Below are 20,944 nucleotides of genomic sequence, written 5' to 3'. Positions count from 1 at the left end.
CAGGCTGTTGGGAACATTAGGTGTCATTTAGAAAATCAAGTTCTTACGATAGCAAATGCTCAGAGTGCCAGGTGCCTTGGGAAACAAAGATGAATTACGCAACGATTTCAACCCCAGGGAGCTGACAGTCTAATGGAGGAAACAGGATGACTTTTGCGGGATTCAGAAAGAAGACAAGGGCCCACAGGAAGCTAGAAGGGATCCTGGGGAGCGTTAAGGGCTGCCGAAGACTCCTGTAATGTGATGGGGTAATTATCAGAAGATGGAACAACGCTGTGTTGGGAGAAAGTTTGGTTTTCTGGTAACTTATCAAGTTTTAAGTTAAAAAAAAAAACAAAAAACCTTTGAGACAGGCTTAAGTCACCAAACTGCCTGTTTGCTCTTGCCTGCTTGAGAAGAGTAAATGGCGAGACCTTTCTTCTCCAAGTTTTCCGGGGACTTAAAAGGGCTGTAGCTTGAGCAAGTAGTCCTGGCACTTTTCACAAACATCGCTTCAAGGAAAAACCGAGTAACTGTGAGAAGTACAAAATTTAAGCCATTCAAAGGCAGATAGGTTAGTTTCACTTTGGGGGTGGTGTGCGGTGGTGAGGCTTTGTCCAAGAGATAGGCGTAGAAGGATATCAAAAACTGTACAGAGGGTCGGCCCGCTCCAGGCCACTCGCGCGAGGCCACTGGGCGGCTTCCGTCCACAAGAGTTCGGCTAAACTCCCCGGCCCTGGCCAGCCCAGGGCGCAGGCGCAAACTCCGGCTCGGGGCGCGCAGGCGGGGCTGGAGCCCACGTGGCGGGGGGAGAGGGAGTGGGTGGAGCAGGGAACAAGGTGGGGGCCGGGGCGGGGTGGGGGCGGAGCAGGTCTCGCGAGGCCGCGCCCCGGCTCACGCGGGCTCCGGGCGCGCGGCTGTAGCTCCCTGACGGCGGGAGAAGTCGCGCTCGCGCCAAGGGACGTGTGTTTGCGCTCGCGCGGTCATGGAGGCGCCGCTGCAGCCGCCAGCCGCAACGACTCCAGCCTGTGGCCGGAGCCGAAGGCTGCTGCTGCTGCCGCTGCTGCTCTTTTTGCTGCCAGCCGGAGCTCTGCGAGGCTGGGAGGCAGAAGAGAGGCCCCGAACCCGCGAAGAGGAATGCCACTTCTACGCGGGTGGACAAGTGTACCCAGGGGAGGCGTCCCGGGTTTCGGTCGCCGACCACTCCCTGCACCTCAGCAAAGCCAAGAGTAGGTGGTGCCCCGCCAAGAGGGGGGGTGGGAGGTAGCAGAGGGAGGCGGGAGGTGGAGAGGGCCGGAGACACGTGCACCCTGGTAGTACCTGGGGGCCTGGCTTGGGCGGCACCCTCTGGGCGGCCTTAGGTCCCTGGGCGGGCCTGCCTGGGGGGCGGGGTAGGGGGATGGAGAGGGGTTCCAGCTGTGAAGAAAGGGATGGGTTCCACGAATCAGATTTTGGAAAAAGTAGTGGTTACCCCAAAGCCGCAGATGAGGGAAAGAGGGTGGCCCCGGCCCCGAGTTTGTAGGCATCAGGATGTTGTGCAAACTGAAGCACTTCCTCAAACATTAAAAAGGACCTGCAGCACATCGCGTCTATTTTCAAGTACTATTTCAGGGAAGAATACATTGAAAAGTTGAATAATGGTTCACAGAAAGTTGAATTAAACAGAAAAGTGGCTAACCAAAATGCTCAGGGGGGCAAACCTTTCGTTTTCCTTTCTTTTTTTTTTTTTTGTTACTGCATCTTATAAAGACTATTAAAAGCCACCTTCCCCAAAACCTGTATAGTTAGTGGGTATTCTTTGTGTTTCTCAAAAAATGAAGAACTTGTTACAGGCTGTACTTGGGAGGCTCCTTGTAAGAAAATGGAGGGGGGGGGGAGTGGTTGGAAGTAATGCATTTGGGTTGATGATAAACCTTGTGGCAAATTTGTGTCCTGCCAATTTGGCTTTCTGTTATTTGCATTTCTGTCCAGTGTACACAGCTAATGGCCACTTTCAGGAAGGACACGTCAGACTAGATACTGAGAAACTTGTGGCCTGCTGCATCTGGATGTTAAGATTGGCCAAAAAGAAGTGGCCAGGGGCTAAAGGATAAAGATTATCTCTTGCTTGCTTTTAAATAATCAGCTTTTCCTACGATTATTTGGCATTCTGTGGATACATATTCAGTTCAGTTATAGCATGTTCCCTGCCTGTATTCAGTAACAAAAGTAATGCTTCACAATTACGAATCCTCAGTGTTAAACGGGATGTTGTTATAACTTAGGATGGAGTGGGAGCCATAAATGAGAAAAACTGTTTTGCCTCCTTACACATTTGCAGTTCTTTCCTACTGAAAGTAACTGGAAGTTACTTTTAGATTTTTGTTTTTAAAGAGCCAGTCTTGCACTTTTAAAATCATAGTATTTCCAAGTCCCGTTGCTTTTACTTGGCTTGGGAAGATATTTTGAAATATGGCAGCCTGTTAAGTATTTACTGGCATCACATAAATTTCCCATAAGAAACAAATCCCATCCAAGTCTGCTCATGGAAGCAAAAAAATAGTAATATTAGATTTGCCTTTACCCGCAAACCTTTTCAGAGTTTAGATATCTGCTACATTTCTGAGTCACATGTAGGCTTATCTAGAATTAAAGATAGGAGGACTTTTATTCATAAAATGGAATATTATAGAACCATTAAATTTTTAATAAATTTTAGTAACATGAAAAACTGTTAATGATTTACTCTTCCCCCCTTTTTCAATTTTAATTCCAGTGTAGTTAACATATAGTGTTATATTAGTTTCAGGTGTACAATACAGTGATTTAACAGTTCCATATATTACTCAGTTCTCATTACTGTTCCCTTTTTAAAAATGGGTGCAACATGATCCAAATTTATGTGTTTAAAAAAAAATGGAAGGAAAGACATCAAAATGTTAACAGTAGTTAAATTGATGGGGGGGGCAGATATGGGAAGAAGGGATTTGAACATTCTTCTTTACTGCTCTGCATTTGCCAGGATCTTTGTTAATGCTGCTATTTATATTTGGGACAGTTGTTATTTTGTAACAGTTGCAGGGGGTTGCTTTGGGAATTCCATTTATAGATCTTAATAAAGTAATTGCAGTCTTTTTGCCTTAAAAATTGATGAGTTTTTTTTCTTTGAACAACACTTACAGTATTTGCAGATGACATGATACTATATATAGAAAACCCTAAAGACTCCATTAAAAAAACTATTAGAACACTGCAGTTCTTAAGTCAAAAACCCCAAATTTCCAAAATCACAATTTTCAGAAAAAAAATTATTTTTCGGATTTGGTTTTCCCTACATGCTAAAATCATTAAGGAGTGTCATTTTAACAGATCATTACAATTATAACCTCACACTTGAGTAGCATTTTCAGTAATGTATATAAAGCATATACAGTTAAGTTCCCTTCTGTCCAGTTCTCCCTCATGGCCTTTACCTAACTAGATCAGGATATTTATATGAGGTAGCCTGCTGGCTCAAGGTAAATAATCATGTGTTATATATTAGCTTCACAGAGAAATTCATCTTAAGTTTGTCTTCATTTTCAGAGTGATCAAAAATGCTGGCTATTGTAAGCCTTACTTTCTAGGAACCTTAGTCAAACTTGGAATCAAGTATTGATTTCAATGTATGTGATGATTCTGAAAGTTTACGTGCCATGTGAATGTGTTAACAGAAGATCAAGGTACATTATTATGAAAGCGTGTTGGCTAGAATTACAGCATGCCCTTATAAGAGAGCAGCATGAACTATTCAATTACCATCAGGTCACTTGAAACCTGTTCGGAGCCCTCTGGGAAAATAATCCCATGGTCTGGGATTTTAAACTTCTCACCTGACACTTGCAGATTTCCTACTCCTTGAGTGTGGCAGCAGGTCTTCTGTGTGAATGTGAGAAATGGGACAAACATTTAAAAAATGAGTACATCTAGAAGACTGCCATTAGAAAAAGGAAAATCTAATTATTTGAACTGTAGGAAGTTGATTAACTTGGGGGGGGCTATAATGAAGTATCCAGTAATATTTAGTGCAGGGATGGAATGTAGGGGGTCTGTGAGCATGCATAGAAAAACAAAGTCTTTATTTTCACTAACCTACAACTGAAATTTAGAATTTCATTCCATTATGAACATCAGCAACAAATCACACTAGCTTCAGCAGTACTTGCTTGTACCTGTTGCCAAGAGAATCACAAATATTTTTATGCCACATAATTGCAGGTATCCTGCAACAAAATTTAAACTCATCACTGTCTTGGACAGTTACTAGACCACTTCTAGATCTTGCAGTTTAAAGATTTTATTTATTTATTTATTTATTTATTTATTTATTTATTTATTTAAGCGGGGGGAGGGGATCGCACGCGCTCAAGTCCTTGCCCACAGAGCCAAGGGAGGGTCAGAGGGAGAGGGACAAGCTGACTCTGTGCTGAGGGCGCTGCATGAGTGGAGTGGGGGTGGGGGGGCAGAGATCATGACCTGAGCCAAAATCAATAGTCAACAGTCGGCTGCTCAACTCAGCAACCCAGGCGCCCCATAGATCTTGCAGTCTTAAAGTGTTAATAAAAGGGTATATGTATTACTATATCACCAGTTTGTTTTCTATTATTTTGATAATTACATTTCAATATACTGGGCTTCCTTTGTAAATCCATATATTTTGTTTTATGCATTCAATAACACTATCCATAGAAAAAGTCCATAAGCTTCACCAGACTGCTAGAGATCCAAAGGTTTAGAATCCTTAATTTTTAGTGATTTCCTAAAGATGTCTTTCTGTCATCCCACCAATTTTCTCAGTGTTGTAAAACATCATGTATTTCTCTTTCTTAGTTTCCAAGCCAGCACCTTATTGGGAAGGAACCGCTGTGATAAATGGAGAATTCAAGGAGCTCAAGTTGACCGATTATCGTGGGAAATACTTGGTTTTTTTCTTCTACCCACTTGATTTGTAAGTAATACATGTACAGGTCCTAAAACAGTCAGTCATTATCAATCATTATTCAAGAACATCAAGTACAAATTATTTTATTTAGCTCTTGGTTCTTAAAAGGCAAGCGGAGATGAACTTTTTCAAGAAGGTAACATCTACCATGTATTTCAGAACCAAAACCCATTGACCCCAATACTTTATCCTTAAATCTAAATGATTGTGTTATAATATAATCATCAAAGAAAGGAAAGCTACAATTATATTAAGCTATACCTACTAAGGCAAGAAAATGGATATTTGAGAAAGCATTTAATAGCAAAACTTACACCACAAATCTGTTTAATGTATCTCTCTTAACTAGAAAATTAACCCTTTACAATGATGATGCCACTTAACTATGGTTTTATCATTTTTATTTTCTGCTGCATCTATTGCTTTCCTGTGGTTTGAACATTTTCCTGAAAATACTGCATATGCTTAAGAAATAATGCCTATTAATATAAATTATGCTTATTAAGGGGAATTTTCTTTTTAACTCTGATGGTGAGCACTTTAGATAAAAAGTTGACTCAAATAAATACTCCTGCAGCTTCATTCTTATCGAGGATATAGTTTTATCTGGAGTGTTCTTCAAATTCCACGAAAGTGAAAAGGTAACAAAAAGAGACTTAACCTGACTTTTATCTTTTTTCTATTTGAATATGTTTTTTGGTTATAAAAAAGAGAACTTCTATTTTGCCACTGTATATTAAGGTCTTTTTTCCATTAGGACTAACCTAGAACTGTGTAAATAAAACCTTAAACTTGCAGGGAGGATATACTTAAGCTCATCTCTATAGATTGTCTCTAGGCCAGAGGTCAGCAAATTTTTCTGTACGGGACCACATAGTAAATATTTTTTGCCTTGTAATCTCTATTGCAACTACTCAACTTTGCCATCATAGCACAAAAACAGCCATAGACTATACACAAATGAATGAATATTGTTTTCTATTGAAAGTTTATTTACAAAAAATAAGGTAGGCTGGATTTGGCCTGTGGACTGAAGTTTGCTGACCCCTACTCTAATCCAAATAGGAAAAATTCTCAGAAAAATTAGTTCACTGAGACTAAACCAAGTCATAAATGTGGATAATACATAATCTTTTTTTTTTTTTAAAGATTTTATTTATTTATTCATGAGAGACAGAGAGAGAGGCAGAGGGAGAAGCAGGCTCCCAAGGAGCAGGGAGCCCGATGCGGGACTCGATCCCAGGACGCTGGGATCATGACCTGAGACGAAGGCAGACGCTTAACCATCTGAGCCACCCAGGCGCCCTCATAATCTTTTAAATTAGTATGAACTTCCTTCTTTCTAATCAGCTTGTACTGTGGCCTGACTAGCTAAAATGTATGATATAACTTATTTTCTAATAGAAACCAGAAGTACAAATTTTAATATATAAAAATGATGGGCGCCTGGGTGGCTCAGTTGGTTAAGCGACTGCCTTCGGCTCAGGTCATGATCCCGGAGTCCCTGGATCGAGTCCTCATCAGGCTCCCTGCTCGGCAGGGAGTCTGCTTCTCCCTCTGACCCTCCCGACCCTCCCCCCTCTCATGCTCTCTCTCTCTCAGTCTCTCTCTCAAATAAATAAATAAAATCTTTAAAAAAAAAAAATGATAGGCCTTCTAAATTCATGTTGTTATAAAACCAAAAAGTTAACACATCTGTTAAATAAATAGGACGCTAAACGTGAGTTTTGAAATTAGTCTAATATAGCAGACAAATATCCTGTTTATCCCAGTGTTACGTAAAACTCCGTAATGAATAAGACATATCTAAAGCATGATGTCACCAGTGGCCTCCTAGGGCAAGAAGCTAAGATCGCTTCTTTCTGTTTCCATGTGATGCCAGATTAGGCCTGGTTAGAAAGGAAGAACTCTGAGACATTTGCCACAGTCTGCAAGTATGAAAGTCAAAAAAATAACCCTTTAGTTTTTTGCCAGAACTTTTTCTCTGTCTTCACTAAGAAGTTGGATAAATGTATTTCTAGGTAGCATTTGTTGGAATAATAGGAAGGCAGGCAGGGGCTGACCATTCCTACCTTTGGGAAAATATTAAAAATACATATCATAGCCCAGGTTTCCAGAGATATAATCTAGATTAGAACTGTCTGCCTGCATGTGGCAGTTCTACATTTGAACAGCCGAAACCTCTGAAAAGCCTGTATTGGGCTGCAGTAGGAATTTGTCCCCTCAGTCTGTGTTCTTCTGACTTTCTTGACCATGACCTGAACACAGTACAAAATCCATTTTTCATTGCCACCCAATACATTTACATATACATACAGGGTAACATTCAGTCTATAAGCACCGTACAGCCGTGCTGATTAAAATCCTGAAACACTTCCATACCAGATGGTAAATAGCCACTTTCCCAACCTCCTCCCCAAGTTGCCCCTCCCATCTGGTCCCTTTCAGAAACCTCCAGAGCTAAAGCCAACTTTGAGTTAAGGTTGTTCAGTATTTTTAGTATCACTCCTGAACACACACACACACAGAGATGTATGTGTATGTACATATGTTTCATGACTTACCCTTCCTGTATATAAAGTATTCTCGTATTTTCTATTCCACTTGTTTAAAATGTTAGTTAGAACTCCATAAACTGGCTTAAGGAGTCCCTACCATGCTTCAGAAAATACTACCCTAAAGTAATATTCTCTAAACATGCCTTTCTGACAAGAGGACTGGGAGACAAGGTAGAAGAGAACCTTATCAAGAAAGGGAGGGGGATGGAAGAGCATTTTCTCATCTCTGAAGTAAAGATCAGTGCATCTAGCTCATAGGAGTGGTATAGGAATATTAAAAAAAAGTGAAATGATGGAAAATTTGTATAGATCCTTTGAAAGCTGTAAAGCACTATATAAATATAAAGCATTGTTAAATAAAAGCTAATGAAATAGGACGAGGTGCTGCCGTGTAACGGAGAAGGGAACATTGGTTGACCACGGATCCATTAAGTTATAAAAATAACATTTATTGAGATGTAATTGGGAACTCTGTAATATACATTTTTTAATTAAATGATATTTGATCAAATAATCTTCTAGACAGCTGCATTGTGACAATGTTCATATATAAAATTGTTCTTAATATGCATTTTTATATACTAAAGGTGTTTGTAAAAACTAAGTCATTTGAAACTTTAAGTATATGCATATTTTGAGAATACTGAAATTTTTTTTTAACTTTCAGCACTTTCGTGTGTCCAACTGAAATCATTGCCTTTGGTGATAGGATTGAAGAATTCAGATCTATAAACACTGAAGTGGTAGCATGCTCTGTTGATTCACAGTTTACCCACTTGGCCTGGTCAGTATCTTACACTTAGTTTTGTAGGGGGGAAAATGGATTTACTTTTCAGTTATAGGCAGACAGCTCTCATTGTGATAGGAATATAGGGGTGTTTTTTTTTTAATTTTATTTTAATTATGCTTCACACCCATGGGGCTTGAACTCATGACCCTGAGATTAAGACTTACATGCTCTACCAACTGAGCCAGCCTGGCACCGTGGAATATAGTTATCAAACAGTTTGGGAATAGATATATCTGAGAGCTACCAGTTCAATGAAGTTATGGTAAAAATGCTTAAGGATTTTGTAGGACATTTCCAAATTGGGAAAAAAGCTCAGTGCAAAAGACATAATATCCATAGCAAACACAACTGAGTTGTATGATTATTTTATTATGATAAATTGGGTAGCCTTAATCTGGAGGGAAAAAATTCTTTAAAATTCCATTTCTCTGTTACATAGTTGTCTAGTATTAAGTCAAACTCAAAATACCTTTTGTAATTATTTTTCAAGAAGCTTTGATTTTCTTAATTTTTAAATGTTTTTTTAACTCATTAAACGTGAAAAGATGTTTCACCTGATTAATTGCCAAGAACTGCAAATTAAAATGACAAGGGATGCCATTTTTTCCCCTGTCTGATTGGCTAAGATTTCAAATATTGAAAAATTTCATCCAGTGATGACAAAAGTGTGAAGAAATGGTCCTCTCACACATACAGTTGGTTGAGCATTTCTGGAGAGCAGTTAGGCAGTATGTTTCAGAATCTGAAATGTGTGTGTTGATGTAAATTTTTCATGTCCAAAATTCTGTGCACAAGATTCTATGCACAATAAAGATGGTTCAGAATTATCTTAGTTTTAGAAGTTAATATTCATTTCATTAAAGTAAATTCAAAACAACTTTTTATCCATTTACAATTATATAGAGACATATATATATATAACTAAAATTTTACTGGTGAGGAGCTACAATTTATATTCTCTTAAGTAATTAATTCTTTCAAGTATTTTTAAATGCAGTTATATATTTATTTGATTTGCTTTGTGTCTCAATTTTCAGATAAAACTTCCAAGAACTTAAGTAATTCTTGCAAATCTAATAGACAAATATGGCATGCCTAAAGTTCTTTAAAAAATGTTTCTTTACTATTTATAAACTGAATAAAATTTCACATTATACATTTTAAATTGGAATCACAAAGTGAAAACGATGGGTTTAATTTGCGTCGTCACTTCTATAGTAATTCTAAATCTTTGTAGGATTACAACATAAATCCACTAAGGAAAAAGTTATATCCTCCCAAATAATTTGGGATTGGCTTCTCAAGGAATTTGCGGGGGATGCATTCTGAGCTGGATAGGTTTCATATCAACCAGAGATTTCTACTTGGATGTCAGAACTGGGGCTGCAGACATCTGGAGCAGTATTTCCCTGTTTGCTAGCTGCTTGGTCAGTACCCTCCCACTGGGACACCCAGATTCCCTGGTTTCAAGTAAAAGAATGCTTAAATCTGACTGATGTGTCTGAGATTATAACTAACTTCCTTCCCTGTTTCAAATGGACTTTGCATTCCTTTGTCTCAGAATATTAAAATATCCAGTTGTATTCTGTCTCTCAAGGCTTTGTCTTGTGATCACAATTCTAAGGTTATGGTTATGACAGTGCATATCCTTTGATCCATCAGTTCCTCTTCTAGGAATCAATCAAATAAGTGTGCAAAGTTGAGAATACATAGATGCTTCCAGCAGTGTTGATAAAAGCAAAAGAAAAATGGAAATAGTTTAAATGTCTAGCAATAGAGATTGGTAAAATACAGTATGTCAATACTTTAAAAATGTGATACGTATCTCCATATTTGTTGTTTAAAGGAAATGAATATATTAGGTCCGGAGTAAAGGCAAAAAATAGAATGTGTATTAGCCTGTTTTTGTTAGAGAGAGAATGTGTGTGTTGTGTGTTCATTCATATGTGTGTGATGGAGACAAACAGTGCTGTTTGGATACATTTACTTCGCTCTGAGTGGTAAATGTTTTGTTTGTTATAGGATTAATACCCCTCGCAGACAAGGAGGACTTGGGCCAATAAGGATTCCACTTCTTTCAGATCTGACCCATCAAATCTCAAAGGACTATGGCGTATATCTGGAGGACTCAGGCCATACCCTTAGGTACCTCTCAGTGGTTTTATATTTTGACAAATCCAAATATATTTGTAATCCTCCCTGAAATGGAGTTAGAAGATACAAGGTTTGATCAAGAAGAATTATTTGCTCTATTTGCAAAAATGTTGTAGATACTGTTTAAAATAATTGGTAAGTGCCCTACTTAAATTATGTGAGTATCATAGTCTGTTAAAGCTTGAGGATTATTGGGGCGCCTGGGTGGCCCAGTTGGTTAAGCGACTGCCTTCGGCTCAGGTCATGATCCTGGAGTCCCGGGATCAAGTCCCGCATCGGGCTCCCTGCTCGGCGGGGAGTCTGCTTGTCCCTCTGACCCTCCTCCCTCTCATGCTCTCTGTCTCAAATAAATAAATAAAATCTTTAAAAAAAAAAAAAAAGCTTGAGGATTATTTAGAGGTCTTTGACCAACCCTGTCATTTTACAGATAAACAGATTCATAGAATTCCATGAATTTAGCCAAAGTTATATAATCAGTTAATGGTAGAGCCCACACTTGAACCCAGGTACCCAGACTCCTTGCCTATTTCTTTCTCCTCTTTTCTAAAATCACTCCAGTAATGGTTTTTCTAAATGCAAGTATCCTAGTATTTAGCAAACTTGTGCCTTAGGGAGTGGGACAAATTAAGGAAGTGCTACTAGAAGTCTTTGGTAAAAGGACAACTTTAGCTTAAAAGAGTTGTAATTTTATTATAATTATATTGTCAATTTGCTTTACTGTGCTAGTAGTTTTTTAAAATGTTTTATGTGAAGGTGCCAGTATTTTATAATCCTATGTTTTTTAATAACAGCTTTATTGAGATATAATTCACATACAACTCACCCATTTAAAGCATACAACTCAGTGGTTTCTAGTATAGCCAGAGAATTGTGCAACCATCACCACAATCAATTTTAGAACATTTTCATTACTCTAAAAAGAAACCCCATACCCATTAGCAGTTACTCTCCCTTTCCCCCAATCCCCCTCCCCTGGCCCTGGACAACCACTTACCTACTTTATGTCTCTCTGGTTGCCTATTCTGGACATTTCATGTAAATGGAATCCTACAATATATACTTTTTTATGACGAGCCTCTTTCACTTAGCATATGTTTTCAAGGTTCATTCATATTGTATCATGTGTCACTACCAATAGTTTCTTTTTTGTACTTGCCAAGTCTTTAATGTTTTCTCCTTTCATAGAGTTTATGACTAAGTTAATTCCCAAAAAGTAAATATGCCACTATAAAGACTGAAGCTATTAAGCTATTTTAAAATTTGGGATTATTTGAACATTAACCAAGTAAAACCAAGTAACCCCAAGATCATGACCTGAGCTGAAATTAAGAGTTAGCTGCTTAACCGACTGAGCCACCCAGGCACCCAAGGCATATTTGTTTTTGTGTGCTGTGTGTTGGTATGATGTATGTTACCAAAGCAAGTTCAAAATTTCACATCAGACTCACTCACTTCAGAACAAACTTCATCACCAATGACAACCGTTTTCTACTGTAGAAGTAGCTACATGAAAGAAGACCCATATGAATGATCGTTAAAAGTTTTACCCGAATTTGGCCAAGTTGACCTAGTCAAAGGAGAGTGAGCTCTAGTTGGTTCAGACATCATGGTGCTCATTAAAAATATATATTGTGGGGCGCCTGGGTGGCTCAGTCGTTAAGCGTCTGCCTTCGGCTCAGGTCATGATCCCAGGGTCCTGGGATCGAGCCCCACGTCGGGCTCCCTGCTCTGCAGAGAGCCTGCTTCTCCCTCTCCCACTCCCTCTGCTTGTGTTCCCCCTCTCACTGTGTCTCTCTCGGTCAAAATAAATAAATAAAATCTTTAAAATATATAGTAAGATAAGCAGGAACATTTTAGTAATGTTTAATATGATTATAAAACAAAATTTCAGGGGCGCCTGGGTGGCTCAGTTGGTTAAGCGACTGCCTTCAGCTCAGGTCATGATCCTGGAGTCCCAGGATCGAGTCCCGCGTCGGGCTCCCTGCTCAGTGGGGAGTCTGCTTCTCCCTCTCCCGCTCCCCCCGTCTTGTGCTCTCTCTCTCTCATTCTCTCTCTCAAATAAATAAAATCTTTAAAAAAAATTTCACGTAATAGATAAGTAATTCCATGTATTTCTATTAAAAATAAATCTCATTATTATGTATAATACTTGTATGCAAGCAGTTAGCCCTAGTATGAGATCTTTTTCTAAACCAAATATTGGGTTGAAATCCATATTGACTGAAATAAAGACAGTAAAGTCCTTTTGAAATTTTTTTTTCCTCTGGTCTGCTTTAACTCTTGCAATGCCACTCCATCTCAACAGCAGGTCTTATAGGTGAAACTACTCCATTATTCCCTAGGCCAAAAAAGTGAATCACACATACACAGATTTAGAGGGAAAGGTAACTTCGCTTGTATTGGGACTTTGTCTTTTCCACCTCTGAAAAAGGAAATACAAAGGTGTTCTAAACAGCCAGTGATAAGAAAGATGGATCACTCTTTCACCCAGAGGAAGACTTTGCTATGTAGGTTCATCGTTTCATTAACAGTGCAATAAAATCCCAAACCTAGTACTCGTGAAGATTTAAATGGAAGTACAACAGTACATTGCGTAGAAAAAAACAAATTTTTAAAGCTATCATTTGACAATGATAATCCCAAATTATACAGCAGATAAGCTTGCATATGGGGACAGGGGTGTATTTGCACGTGTGTGTGTGTGTGTACACCAGTCAAGCAGGTAGGTAGTGTGTTGTTGGTTGTGTAGAACATCCTTCCATGTGGACAGCACAGGGATCAGATTAACTAATGTTTGTCTTAATTGAGATGAAATGACCTCACCTGTACCACTCTTGTGTTTTACAGGGGTCTCTTCATTATTGATGACAAAGGAGTCCTAAGGCAGATTACTCTGAATGACCTTCCTGTCGGTAGGTCAGTGGATGAGACACTGCGTTTGGTTCAAGCATTCCAGTACACTGACAAACATGGAGAAGGTACCCTTTCAAGCATCTTAGCCTTTTGATTTTTTCATTTGAGAGATGATAGCATGATTAATTTCGTTTCTTAGTCAAAAAGTAATTTGGATGGTTCCAAAGTCCTCTGATTATTTTCAAATTATTACCTGATCTTCTTAGCAGATCTAGTTGTTACTTAAAGTGCTTTTAACAAAATATCACTAATATATCCTACTTACAGAATAAGATGCAAAAATATTCATTATTTGCACAGTCCACAGAGAAAAGTTTCTGCTACTGTAATTTTTCAAATTATGTTTCTGTAAACTTAAAACGTGCCAGTCAGGCAATATTTAGTCATGCAGGTTTTATTTGCATGTGTACATTATTTGACTTAGCTTTTTTCCTCACAGCTGTTCGGTATCACACTTGTAATCTATCAGTTCGTCCTTTTACTCCAAGTTTTTGCAGTAGCTAAATGGACAAGGTCAGATTTTGCTAAAACAGAACATACGTTATATATTCCTTTCAAAAGTGTAACTCAGTGCCTGAGTAAGGGTGCATTCTAAATAAAGGGGAAATGCCACTTTCCTAGTAATTTTAAACTCTTATTTGACAAACAGCAAACTGTGGCATCAGTACACAGTACTGCAGAGAACAGAAGATAAGTTAATACTGGAAAACAGAAGATAAGCTAATACTGGAAAACAGAAGATAAGCTAATACTGGAAAACAGAAGATAAGCTAATACTGGAAGTTTATGTAAATTCAGAGAAGTTTTTGCCATGCCCCGACCTGTCAGTTCACCAGATTCCCAAACCTTCCAACTTTATTAGGGGAACACTCAACTTGGTTTCTTATACTGTAATTGTAACTAGACATAATTGTCAAAAATGGACATAGATTAGCTGCCTGCTCATAAACTCCGTGACTGGAATTCTTGGTGCAAGCGGGCAAGGAAACAGTAGTCAAGTGTTTGGTGGCCTAGAAATGTTCTCATTGTTATAGGCTCTTTTCAGTTTCATTTTGGAAAAAGAAAAACCAAGAGTTGCTGAAGACAACTGAAATCTGTTTTTAAACTGTCTTTTTGCCCATTTTTGTTCTTTTCAGTCTGTCCTGCTGGTTGGAAACCTGGTAGTGAAACAGTAAGTCAAACTGATTTTTTTAAATGCCAACCTTAGAATAATCTTTCTTTGTAATAGAACTATCTCGATTTTGTAAATGAAGTAAACATTACTAGACAGAAATCATAAGAGTACAGGCATTCTTTGGACCGTAGAGAGAGTAGCTGAAACTGGAGAAAGCAGAATATGAGACTTAATGCTGTGAATTTTAAAGCCAAGTATCCAGAGAAATATACCATCAAAAAAAAAAAAAAAAAAACCCAAAGGGAACAGTAGAGATCTGATAGAATAAAGTCAGAGGTCTTAGGGATCATGTATGGCATTTCTTCCTATATTGTAGGCCAAGAAAATAGTCACAAGCAAGACCTTTCTGTATATAGTAAACTTTTAAGAAAATCTGGCTTAATTAACATTGAAGCTAATGATTCTGTCCTTATCAGTTGAAGGAAGATTGAAACAGGTATATCTTTTCATTTAGGGAGGCTGTATAATTTATAGGCAATTCCTGAAGTAGTCTCTGGCCAAAATACAATTTGGAAACTCGCTTGAACCTTTTTTAAATAACATGTTTATCTTCTAAAAATCAACACTTCTATACAAACTGTAGTTAGGAAATTGACAAATACTAGAGCATCAGAGGAAGAAATCATTATCTTAGGATAAAAGAAAAATACAGATTCCTAAGACTTTCGTCTTTAGCAAATCAACAAAAAGTACCATTAATCATAGACAATGAGAGGTAGAAAGTCACTCTGTAACCTAACTCAGATTGGGGATTGGGTAAAGTAACATTTCACTGATATTGAACCAGTTTTTGATGAGTTTGCAAAACAACTTTGCCTTTGTGGGTCAAAGTTAAGGTTACAGTACAAATTTATTTACCTTTACATATATCTGATGGATCTCCAAGATAAACATGAAGGTAGGCATTAAAGGTACTTTGAGCACTAGGTACTTTAAATCATACATGAGGCATTAGGTTAGCTTATAATTATTGACTGTGAGGCTTCCAGATAGAAATAGGAATCAGAAGCTGCAGAGGCATCGCCTGAGAAGCCTTAGAAGGCATTTCTGGGGCGCCTGGATGGTTCAGTTGGTTAAGCGACTGCCTTCGGCTCAGGTCATGATCCTGGAGTCCCGGGATCGAGTCCCGCATCGGGCTCCCTGCTCGGCGGGGAGTCTGCTTCTCCCTCTGACCCTCCCCCTCTCATGCTCTCTCTCTCTCTCTCAAATAAATAAATAAAATCTTAAAAAAAAAAAAAAAAAAAAAAAAGAAGGCATTTCTGGATGGGTCTTCAAGGTAGGGGCCATGTTCTGCAGGAACTGTAGCAAAACCAACAGTGAGTGATGAATAACCTCACCATCTATCACATGCTTGTATTGATAGATCAGCAAGAGCTTGCAAGAGGTACAAATTAACTACAAAGGGTATTAGAGGATGAGTGTTTTACATTTCAGAAAACATGTTGACTATCCATTTGACTAACTTTTGGAGGGGCCACAAGCCCCTTTGAGAATCTGACGAAAACCATGAATTCTCCCACCAAAAACATTCACATATGTAATCACATACTGTGGCTTTACTGAGGTATAAATAGATACACAGAATTGTAGATATTTAAACTATACAATGCGACAATTTGACATATGTATACATTGTGAAATGATCACAATCTGATTAACAAATCCATCACCTCATATGGTTACATTCTTTTGTGTGTGTTGAGAACACTTAAGATCTACTCTTTTAGCAAATTTCAAGTACACCAAACAGTATTGTTAACTATAGTCACTATGCTGTACATGACATCCTCAGAACTCACTCATCTTAAAAGTAAAGGCTTGCACCCTTTGACTGACATCTCCCCATTTCCCCCACCCCCAGTCCCTGACAACCACAGTTCTTCTGTTTCTATGGGCCTTCTTTCAACAGACATTTCTTGACCACCTGCTATATGGCAACTATTCAAACTATTACAATAGGCAGATGGTACTTATTAGTGAATACCACAGGCCAAGGTCCCTACCCTCGGGGTTACATTCTAATTCTAATTTTAGATTGTGGCAAATGCTTTTAGAAACAGGTTGATGAGAGTTGGTGGGATAGTGCCTGGGGTGAGGGATTAAGTGGTCAGGAAAGACTTCTAAGATGACATTTCAGTTGAAATGTGAGTGAAGAGGGAGCAAGTCAAGCATAGAGCAGTGCAGAAAGAAAAGCAAGGGCAAGGCCCTGAGGCCAGGAACCAGCTTAGCATGTTCAAGAAACGTCAAGAGGGCCTGTGTGGCAGGAATAGAGTGAGCTGTGAGGAAGGGACTAGGGACACCAGTGTCACGTGGCATGGAGAATGGGAATACAGCGAAGTAGCGGAAATGTGAAGTCTCTGGTGACTGTTGTGAGGGCAGCAGCTAGTTTGGAAGAGTTTGAAAATAGATCTGCCTCACTTCTCTCCTGTATATTGCACAGGCCTCCCGATTTGTTGCCCTGACCTCAGCTTGTCTCCTCTCTAGCGCATGTCACTCTCTCTCCAAACCAGGACCTTTTAGCAGCCCTCCAGTACCCACACAACAAAATCCAGATACCTGGCACAGCTTTCAAGCCTTTGCACTGTTTGTGTCTACCACCCTCTCCCAGGTCATCTTCCCTACAACGCACGCATGCACACACACTGTGTTCCCACCAAGTCCCATGACTCACTTTTCCCCAAAATAAGCCCTGCTTTTTCACACCTTTGTGCCTTTGCTCGGGTCTTTAGCCTGGAATATCTTCCCCCTTCCCTAAATTCTACTCATCTTTCAAGACTAACTTAAATGCCACCTCCACTTTGAGGCCTTCCTTGATGCCATCTCAGCCTCCATTCAGGCACAGCCTGCGTCATACATGATCATCTTGTGCATTGCGTCGAAAACTTGTGTACGCACACATCTTCCCCACATGCTTGGACAAGTCTCAAAGACAGGGACTTGAGTGTAGTTATCCTCGTACCCCTCACTGCCCAGCACACTGTTGGCGCACAGTACCATATTATTCCATAAGTATTTGCAAATTGAATTTCAGTGCAGAGACATTATAAATTGGCAAAGACACAATACTTCTTGAAGTGATACCTGAAAAATTATGTAGTATTTATTATAGGCTGATGAAAAATTCGAAGAAAATGCATATAGAACTATTGTAAACTGATTACAATGGGTTACTTTTTATATATAGGGGCAGATGTACTTTACCTATAACTATCAAATAATATAGTTAATATGAGGTCAAATCATATAGGAAATGTCAAAAAAATATAATAGGGTTCGAAGGCTGTGATCCTGTTAAGGAGGGAGCATTTTTTTTCTTTCAGAATGTTTGTTCATTCACTAAATAGTTCATACTACTTCATATATTTGAGTATTTTTTTACTTTGCAGTCTGAGATTAAAAGGTTGCATTCTGGACCTCCAAAAAATCCATTTAATGGATAAAGAAGATGTAGTATATATACAGTGGACTACTACTCAGCCATAAAAAGAATTAAATCTTACCATCTGTGGCAACATGGATAGACCCAGAGGGTATCATGCTAAGTGAGATAACTCGGAGAAAGACAAATACCATATGATAATATATATATATATATCTCCTTAAAAAAAAAAAAAAACAAGACAAAACAGAAACAGAGTCATAGATACAGAGAACTGATGGTTGCCAAAGAGGATGGGGGTAGGGGGATAGACAAAATACATGAAGGGATTTAAGAGGTACAGTCTTCCAGTTATAAAATGAACTAAGTCATGGGGGTGAAAAGTACAGCACAGGGAATATAGTCAATAATATTGTAACAACTCTATATGGTGACAGATGCTGACTGGACTTATTGTGGTGACATTTCATAATGTATATAAATACTGAATCACTATCATATACACATGAAACTAACACAATATTGTATGTCAATTATTTTTAAATAAATAAAAATTTAAAAATCCATTTGAACACACTGCCGCCTTTCAGGTTATTGTGGCATACCAACATTTCATCAGCAGATAACTTTAAAAATACATTAACATCTGTAGCCATGCTCTCTTAATGTGTTTCACTTAATTAGATCAAACCTGAAGATGTCATGAAAGCCTGGTGGCCAAGAGAAGAGCTGTAAGTAAATTTTGGGATGCTTGAATACAGATGTTAATTTATTAACAAATTTGCCTTTTGGGATAGGTGAGATTAGTAGGTAGGACAAATCCAGTTTTCCTATATATAATTTGGGACACAAAAATCATCTTTATCTTCTTCAGTCAAGAGATGAGCAACTGATATCAGACTACTACCGATGTACTTTGGCTTTTAAAATAAATAATTTGCAAACATCAATTTGAAGAGATATGTGCACCCCTATGTTCAGTGCAGCATTATTATAGCCAAGATATGAAAACAACCCAAGTGTCCATCAAGAGATGAATGGATAAAGAAAATGTGTATATACACGATGCAGTATTACTCGGCTTAAAAATGAATGGTCTCTTGCCATTTGCAACAACATGGATGGTCCTAGTGGGTACTACGCTAAGTGAAATAAGTCAGAGAGGGACAAATACTATATGATTTTACTTATATGTGGACTCTAAAAAACAAAACAAATGAACTAACAAAACCAAACAGTATTAAATATAAAAAACAAACTGGTGGTTGCCAGAGGGGAGGTGGGTTGGGAAAGGGCAAAACAGATGAAGGGGATGAAGAGATACAAACTTCCAGTTATCCAATTACAGAGATGAAAAGTATGACATAAGGAATATAGTCAATATTGTAATAACTTTGTATGATGACAGATGAGAACTAGACCTGTTATGGGAATCATTTCATAATGTATAAAAAATCAAATCACTATGATGTATACCTGAAACTAATAAGATATTGTATGTCAATTATACTTTAATAAAAATTAACATTTTTTAAAAATGAATAATTTGTTTTTTTAACAGATAATTCCAGATCCAGCTGGAAAACTGAAGTATTTCGATAAACTCAACTAAAAAATACTTCCTCAGGTTTCAGTGCTTGAAAGTTCTCAATAAAGTTCACCGTTTTAGTACCATATTGTGTTACAGTGGTAATTTTTTGAAGAATATAGAACTCCCTAAGGTATTTAGTGTTCAAGTTAAATACTGATGCCAAAAGATAAGCAGTTACTCTCTATCTTCCCAAAGTAAGAAATGTCAGATTGAATCAAACCAGTAACAAGAGTAACTAATATTTGTATAATACATGTCATGTGCCAAGCATTGTGTTAGGTAGATTAGGTGCAGTATTTCATTTAACCCTCAAAGCAAGTCTTTGAGTTCTTTATTTTTTTTTTAAAGATTTATCTATTTATTAGAGAGCACACATGGAGTGGGGGGTGGATAGTCTCGAGCAGACTCCATGCTGAGCATGGAGCCTGATGCGGGCTCCATCCCATGACCCCAAGATCACAACCTGAGCTGAAACCAAGAGTCAGATGTTTTACTGACTGAGCCACCCAGGCTCCCCAGGCTGTATCTTCTTGATTAATAATTTCCATTCCATTCCATTAATAGTTTTCTAGCCTTTGGTTCAATTTAGGTATGTTTACAAGGAAGACAGTTACGTTCAGGTCTGTTCCAAAAAGCCAGTCATTAATGTTGCATTCAGTATTTATTCAGCGACTTTTGATCATCTACTCTAAATACCTGGCATTTATCAAGTAACCAAAGATATATTTCTGCCTTCAAGGAGCTTAGTTTTTGATTACTGAGGCAGGTGCTGATAGTGTAGTAATTGGGGGGGGTACCTAAAAAATACATTCTAAGTCACCCCTTTCATATTAACTGGATAATGTAAATAGCCTATGAATAAAATGGCATTAAATGCACTCCTTCTCAATGCCTTTTATAAACTGTCCCTTTAAACAGTTTACTTCTGAAAGTCCACAGATCCAAAATTATATCCTAAAGATGATCTCATGTGGCCATTTACAGAAGACAGGAAAAGCAGTGTTCAGAAAGGAGAGTCCTGTGTCCTACTGGAGAGGGTGGGCCCTGGGCCTGACTGGGGTCAGCTGCAGAAGACCTATTCCCAGAACACGCTGACCTACCATAATCTAGAGCAGGACTTCTCAACTGGGGACAATTTGCCCCCAGGGGACATGGTAATGTGTACAGATATTTTTGGTTGTCATAACTGTGGGAGTGCTACTGGTGTCTACATTGCACAGGACAGCCCGCACAACAAAGACTTCCCTGGCCCAAGAAGTCCGTCGTGGTAAGGTTCAGAGACCCTTCTCTAGAGACAGCTCCCAAGGACTTACGGAAAGAAGGCCAGGGTGGCTTAGCAGCTGCTCGCACCGCGGAACAGACTGTGCCCCCACAGCAGCAGCTTCTCCAAAGTAATACATCAAGAGGTAACTTCAAGCTTCTACGAAGTACACTAGGCAATGTCTT

General features: G+C 38.6%; 1 protein-coding gene across 2 annotated transcripts; it reads left to right on the top strand.

The window, feature by feature from the left end:
* Window positions 1-862: 862 nt before the first annotated feature.
* On the top strand, window positions 863-19,581 carry PRDX4 (peroxiredoxin 4). Of its 2 annotated transcripts, XM_021705126.2 has the most exons (8): window positions 863-1,208; window positions 4,828-4,945; window positions 8,165-8,281; window positions 10,310-10,432; window positions 13,289-13,419; window positions 14,491-14,525; window positions 18,592-18,638; window positions 19,469-19,581. In XM_021705126.2, exons 1-8 carry the CDS (start codon window positions 965-967, stop codon window positions 19,470-19,472), a joined length of 819 nt encoding a protein of 272 aa, XP_021560801.1. In that variant the 5' UTR covers window positions 863-964; the 3' UTR covers window positions 19,473-19,581. The 2 variants fall into 2 exon arrangements, with proteins under 2 accessions (XP_021560801.1, XP_021560879.1); XM_021705204.1 differs by lacking the exon at window positions 18,592-18,638.
* Window positions 19,582-20,944: the final 1,363 nt, after the last annotated feature.

Source organism: Neomonachus schauinslandi, chromosome X (genome assembly GCF_002201575.2).
Source record: "Neomonachus schauinslandi chromosome X, ASM220157v2, whole genome shotgun sequence".
Lineage (NCBI taxonomy): Eukaryota > Metazoa > Chordata > Mammalia > Carnivora > Phocidae > Neomonachus > Neomonachus schauinslandi.
The sequence above is the reverse complement of the archived record's forward strand: the minus strand, read 5'-3'. Positions and strand labels throughout refer to the sequence as shown.

Coding starts and splice junctions, on each gene's coding strand:
- PRDX4 (XM_021705204.1), top strand. CDS start 965: ATGGAGGCGCCGCTGCAGCCGCCAGCCGCAACGACTCCAGCCTGTGGC. Junction 4,946..8,164: donor TTCTTCTACCCACTTGATTT/GTAAGTAATACA, acceptor TTTAACTTTCAG/CACTTTCGTGTGTCCAACTG. Junction 13,420..14,490: donor CACTGACAAACATGGAGAAG/GTACCCTTTCAA, acceptor TGTTCTTTTCAG/TCTGTCCTGCTGGTTGGAAA.